The sequence below is a fragment of the Euprymna scolopes genome, chromosome 40, assembly GCF_053919585.1.
Source record: "Euprymna scolopes isolate OS-2025 chromosome 40, ASM5391958v1, whole genome shotgun sequence".
Taxonomy (NCBI): Eukaryota; Metazoa; Mollusca; class Cephalopoda; order Sepiida; family Sepiolidae; genus Euprymna; species Euprymna scolopes.
This window is the reverse complement of record NC_136521.1, coordinates 14,877,004-14,884,503: the sequence shown is the minus strand read 5'-3', so window position 1 is coordinate 14,884,503 and position 7,500 is coordinate 14,877,004. Positions and strand designations below refer to the sequence as shown.

General features: G+C 31.4%; 1 protein-coding gene across 8 annotated transcripts in view; it reads left to right on the top strand.

Moving 5' to 3' along the window:
• The window catches only part of LOC145265389 (inter-alpha-trypsin inhibitor heavy chain H4-like), a 126,324-nt gene extending 122,653 nt beyond the window's left edge, over positions 1 to 3,671 (top strand). For all 8 annotated transcript variants that reach the window (XM_080121206.1, XM_080121204.1, XM_080121205.1 and 5 more), the window contains one exon: positions 3,248 to 3,671. In XM_080121206.1, the coding sequence (XP_079977332.1) occupies positions 3,248 to 3,381 (134 nt within the window). In that variant the 3' untranslated portion in view covers positions 3,382 to 3,671. The remainder of the gene's footprint in view (positions 1 to 3,247) is intronic.
• The last annotated feature ends 3,829 nt before the right edge of the window (positions 3,672 to 7,500 follow it).

Below are 7,500 nucleotides of genomic sequence, written 5' to 3'. Positions count from 1 at the left end.
TGTTGCTGGCTGTCTTGCTCTTGCTTGTTTCTGGATGTCAACATTTTGAACCGAGAGAGTAACTTATCTGTCGTACAAAGCTAAAACTCTGTAACATCATCTGTGTATAGATAATCCCTGAGCCATGGAAAAGTTGTGACGCGTATAGGCCTAAAATGCTGGAAGCATGTAATAATTGATCTGCCATCATTATATGTATATATGTATGTATATGTGTATATATGTTCATGTACAGGCGTATGTATATGTGTGTATATCTATGTGTATATGTATATGTGTATATGCATGTATATATGTATGTGTGTATGTATATACGTATATATATTGTTTGTATGTATGTGTATATATGCATACGTGTGTATGTGCATATATGCGTGTGTGTGTATGTATATATATGCATGTGTGTATGTATATGTATGCATGTATATGTGTATGTATGTATATGCATGTTTGTGCATGAGTGCATATTCATGTATTTGTATGTATATGTAGGTAAGTGTATGTATATATATATATATATATATGTAGAGAAATAAAAAGGAACAAACCGTATTATGTGTTCATCAACGTTTCTTCTTTATTTAGAGACTTCCTCTGAAATAAAGACGAAACGTTGATGAATACATAATACGGTTTGTTCCTTTTTATTTCTCTATTTTGTCGGAATAATATTTTCATTATTTTTATAATATATATGTGTGCATATGTGTACATGTGTGTATATGTATGTATATGTGTGTATGTGTGCGTGTATTTATATGTGTGCATGCGTGTGTATGTATATGTATGTATATGTATTATGGATTGCGTATTTATATATGCATATATGTGTGTATGTTTACAGATATGTATGTGTGTATGTGTATATATGTATATTTGCATTTATATATATATATATATATATGTATGCCATTGACCGTCTTTGTATGTTTATGCATGTATGTGTATTATGTATTGTGCATGTATGCATATATGTGTGTTATATGTATGCGTGTATGTGTATGTATGTATATATATGTATGCATGCGTGCATGTATATATATGTATGTATACTAATGACCGTCTTCAATGTCAGGTCTGTTTGAGCGTGTAAATTTTGCCGGCAGGACTACAGTCATTTTTGCTCATGGACTTTCAGCGCCTGAGGGAGTGGCACTCCTCTGACAAGACGTTGCAATCATCATATATATATATATATATATATATATATATATATATATATATATATATATATATATATATACATGTAGAGATATATGTATATATGTATATATGCATATATATGTATATATACATATATATATGTATGTATATATGTAGAGATATATGTATATATGTATATATGCACATATATATATGTATATATGTATATATGCATATATATATGTATATATATGTGTATATGTATATATATGTATATATGTATATACATATATATATATGTATATGAGTATATATATGCATATGTATATATATGTATACGTATATATGTATATGTATTTATATATGTATATGTATATATGTATTTATATATATATATATGCATATATATATGTATATGTATATACATATATATATGTATATATGGATACGTATATATATGTATATATGTACGTGTATATATATTTCTATATGTATATACGTATGTGTTTATATGTATGTATGAATAGGTCTATATGTATGTATATATGTATGTATATGCATGTATATACATGTATATATATGTATATATGTATGCATATATACATGTATATATGTATATATGTATGCATATATATATATGTATATATGTATGCATATATATGTATATATGCATGTATATCTATGTATATATATATGTATGTGTATATATATGCATGTATATCTATGTATATATATATGTATGTGTATATATATGCATGTGTATATATATGCATGTGTATATATATGTATGTATGTGTATATATGTGTGTGTTTGTGTGTATGTATGTGTGTGTTAGGGTGGAGAGGGATCCTGTAAGCCGTGGTGAAGGCAACCATTCTAGGAGAAGCAAATCTTAGATTAAAAAAAAAACATAAAGCGGGAGACCAGTACACGCATTTAGCTTGTCTGCAGTTTGACTTCTTGCTGGCTATCTTACTCTTGCTTATTTCTGGATCTTAACATTTTGAACCGAGAGAGAGAGACTTAGCTGTCGTACAAAGCTAAGACTCTGTAACACCATCTATGTATAGATAGTTCCTCAGACATTTGTCTATTTATATTGTCCTGTGGCGATGGTAGTCATTTTTGCGCTCATGTACTTTAAGTGTCTGAGTTAGTGGCACTCGTGTTACAAGACGTTGCAATCACCATACATCATATATGTATGTGTATATATATATGTGTATGTGTACATGTATATATGTATATATATATACATGTGTATATATGTATGTATATGCATTTTCTCTTTTTAGTAGAATTTTCCATTACACCAAATTGAGCCACAGCAACGCGTGATAGGGTACAGCTAGTATATATATATATATATATATATATATATATATATATATACATATATATACATATGTATATGTATATATGTATATATATATGTATATATATATGCATAAACATATATAGATATATGTACATATATATATATATGCATAAACATATATATATGTACATATATATCTACATAAACATATATATATACATACATATATATACATATATATGCATATATATGCATATATTTACATATATATACATAAATATATATACATATATACATATGTATACATATATATACACATATATATACATATATATACATATATATACACACATATATATGCATATATATATACATAGATATATACATATATATGAATATATATACATATATGTACATATATATATTTACAGATATACATATATATATACATATATACATATATATACAAAATTTTTACTTTCGAAGGGTTTCTATAAGATTAATTGCATTTTTAGGCTGTTAACAACAAACAAATATAACTAACTAGTTTCCAAACAACTCAAAATTCATTGTGGCGGATTATATTCTGTAATTATATTATTTTTATATTAGTATAGAAACTTTATTTTACGCTATTGCATTTATAATTTATATAAATATTCCATTAATATTGAAAATATGATTTAATGTGAAATAATCGACGCTTCGTTATTACGAGAAATATAAACACACTCGTGAAGTTGTTTTATAATTTTAGTAATATAAAATATATTTATTTCTTGCAGGTAAATATATGAAAAAGTTTAACTGTCATATTGGACCATTGGGAGAGTTGCAGTTGGACCAAATCAATGAGACGTTTCGGATGGCCAGCTTTCCGAAAATAAACGGAAAGGGTCTTGACCAATGTTATATATAAGGAGCTTGTGTCAGCGGTAATGATGTCACTGGTTAAAATGGCATACGTATGAAAATAAGAAAATGGCACACGTGGGAAAATGTTCTCCTTAAACATCTTATCAGATGTCGATGAAATAAAAGGTTCAGTTGGGAATTTCATAAAGATTTACGAGTTATGAGTATTCCCGGGTCGTAAATATCCACCAAGCGAAGGTCGAGGGTTACATCGGCCGAAATGTTGTAAAAATAACAATGAAAAGTAAAATATTGCTCCTTGAGATTCAAATAATAAAAAAGTAGCAATCCTGATCAGGTTTTCGAAATATTTATTTGTTTTAATTTGTTTTTGTTTTTGTTTTTTTGTTTTGTTTTGTTTTTTTTTCGTTTTTGTTATTTTTTTTTTTTTTTACGGATAATGGCACTGGTTAAAATGGCGTAGGACGAAAAAGGCAGCAAAAGTGTAAAACGAACTCTTTAAACAACTAATTAGAGTTGTCGATTTTGGACCGCAAACTCTGCCCATGTGGCAAATCCAAATTAGGCGTCTCGGCACGAATCCTGTTATTCTTCACCACCATACAGACTTAGGGTTAGCATTATGGTAAAAGAAGAAAGTCTTCTTCAAGTTAATAATTTCCGCCGATCTTGTTTTTCTATTTCTTTTCACTTGTGCCATTTTTACCGATTCTTTTTTACCAGTATGCTTATTACCGGCGGCAATTTACCGGTGTTTACTTTTCCTGGTACAATTATTCCGTGTCATTTTACTGATACGATAGTTCTATGCCATTTTTCTTTTAAATGTGTTCAGAAAAAAGGCGTTTGTCTTCAGTATTAAAAATTTCGATTAAAAAGAATAAATTTCTTTGAATTTCGATTAAAAAGAATAAACTTCTTTGAATTTCGATTTAAAAAAATAAACTTCTTTGAATTTCGATTTAAAGAAAATAAACTTCTTTGAATTTGGATTAAAAAATAAACTTCTTTGAATTTGGATTAAAAAATAAACTTCTTTGAATTTCGATTAAAAAAATGAACTTCTTTGAATTTCGATTAAAAAAAATAAACTTTGAATTTCGATTAAAAAGAATAAACTTTGAATTTCGATTAAAAAGAATAAACTTCTTTGAATTTCAATTTAAAAAAATAAACTTCTTTGAATTTGGATTAAAAAATAAACTTCTTTGAATTTGGATTAAAAAATAAACTTCTTTGAATTTCGATAAAAAAAAAACTTCTTTGAATTTCGATTAAAAAAAATAAACTTTGAATTTCGATTAAAAAAATAAACTTCTTTGAAAGATGTATATCTTTATTTAAATCTTCATTAGAAGACATAAAACTGGTTCTCTTCTAAATATTAATTTTATCCGTCCCTAGACATGGATTTTTCTGATATTGATAAAATCGTGTGTACAATTTATCCTTGTCCGCTCCCAGAATGGGAGCAACAGAATTTTGGAAAAAGAATGTTTAAATCAGTTCAGATCGTAAGCCAAATAAGTAAAAAAAAAATCGTACTGACTTATTTACTTTATATGAACTTCCTTTCATAACGTCATTTTCGAACACGTTAGCTTCATGTACTTACTCTACCTTGTAATGCAATATTCTACTTGACTTAATCTTCATTCATGTGCAATATTCCGTTTCTTAATATACTAGTTCAGCTCGGCTTTGCTCGGGTCTTATGTACGTACTGGTTATAACTTGCCCTACGTGTGAATACATTTATGTAACATTTCAAATGTTTAGACCAAAATTTGTCTGAGTAATGTCGTAGAAACTGCAGAGGATGTTTTTTAAACTTTGACTCCAATTTTGACCCATTAACATCAATTATTCTGGCCTCAAAGCAAAATACAAAGTTTTACCCATGTCTAAGTTACCTTCATCTGAAATTTTCAAGTCTTTAGACCCAAAATTGGCGGAGTAATTTGGTAGAATCTGCAAAGGTCAACTCTTTCAATTTTGACCTTTTGGCAGCCAAATTTTAGCCCCAAAACTGGGTAAAATGTTTGCCGCACGTCTGATTACCCGTTATGTATAAATTTCAAATGTTTAGACCCAAAATTGGCTGAATAGTTTACTAGACACTACAAAGGTCAAATCTTTTGAACTTTGACCCCTTGGCAGCCCAATTTTTCGATCCAAACTGATTAAAAAGCTAGCCCTATCTCTGAATACCCTTTATGTAAATTTTGAAATATTTAGACCAAAAATTGCCTGAGTAATTTGGTAGAGACCGCAGAGGTATAATTTTAAAAACTAATTTTGACCCCTTAACATTTATTTTTTTGGCCTCAAATCAAATTATAAAGTAGGTAGTAACCTACATTTAAAATTTAAAGTGTTTGGACCCAAAATTGGCGGAGGAGTTTTGGTAGAGTTTTCAAAGGTCAAATCCTTGAACTTTGACCCCTTGAGAGCCACATTTTTGGCCGAAAACCGATTTAAACGATTTCCCCAAATCTCAATATTCTTTATCTCAAATCTCGAGTCTGTAGACCTAAAATTGACAGAGTTATTTGGTAGGGAAATGTACACAGACACACGCACACGCGCAGACAGACATTTCCACTTTTATAGATATGTAGATTATTTTAACACACTCGGTTGAAAATAATGCTAGGAATGGAATCGCTGGTTCGATTGTTAGGGTTATCCGTTCTGGACTTAATTAGGCCAAATTTTTGTATATTGGGGCGGGTATATATTACGGCGCTAGAACGAATATGTAATATTCGTTTTTATAACATGAAGGGGCATATATTACGTATGTGTGTGTCTACCTCGTGTATCTTCTGGTAGTACAAGGTGTAACGATAAAATTAAAACGACATGATTCAATTTCCGTTGGATGAAAACCGGTTTTCTTTTTTTTTTGTTGTTGGCCGGTAGTGTACAAATTCGAAAAGCGATAGGAGGTTTCTATCATGTTTGAAAGTGGCACAAATTTCAACGAGCAAGATCGGAGATGCGCCGCTATAAAACTTGCTGCTCTCTACCGTTATGACGACAAGACGATTCCCAGCACTCTCAAGATGGAAATCCAGGCGGTTCAACGCTTGAGGGCACTGGTGCAATCAGGTGGCCGCTGGCAGACCCTAGGTATGGTGGTAGGACTCGGCGCTGGTCCACAAGTCCAAATAGATCCAGGCTGTGATTCAAAAGGAGTGCTACGACCTTGATATTTTCTCTCGTTGCACAACTTTTCCCCGCCCTCGACCTGGCCCTGCTGGACTACTTCAAACGAATTGTTGGATATTGAGGGAATATATATTACGGCGCCAGAGAACATCACCAACAGTATTTCCCATAACACCAAAGTCAGCATGATCGCCGCCATCCACCGAGTATTCGCGAGATCTTTCCGACGCTTGTAGAAAAGATCTGTTCCCAGTTCCAGAGCCGTATCGAGGCGGTGATTGAGGTTAAAGGCGGCTAATTAAGTAGATGTCTGGTCAACTACATAATCATATTACCTGGATTGATTTTTTTTTTCAATAAAAGTTTTAAAATAAAGCTGTCGTGTTGTTTTTTTTAGGGCGACAATTTATCGTTCCACCATGTAGAAAACTTACAACACCAGATACATTTTAACAACGGATACATTTTAACAACGGACGTGTAACAAAAGGGACAAATAACAGTTCTCTGAAGTTGTATAAACCTCCCGCCTTAGGTCAGCAGATGGCTTCTGACCCTGTTGAAACTGCAATGGCCGATGATCGTCTTCTCTGAGAGTGCTTAAGAGGATTCTCAGCGTCGCACGCTTCGTGTCGATTTTTCGCTGAAAATCAATTAGCTTCTCATGCAAGCCGAAACTCAGGGATTATAGTCTACTAAAAAGTTAATTCACGAAAATTACAGATGTTTATATATGTACAATTGTTCAGTTCGCTTACACCATAAAACAGTTCAAAATCTTATTCTTCGCTCTCCACGATGGCGGTCGTGATGGAGAGAGGGGTGGCGCTTCTTGGGAGCGTGTGTTTCTTTCGAGATTCAGTTTCGATCTGGCAATTTGGGCTCGGGTATTTGCTTATATTGGGAGGTGATGGGGTAGGGTAAGCTGTTTCCCAGACCAATCAGAACTCAACACGTCTCTTGGAGAATTGCCGAATCCTTTGCGTGT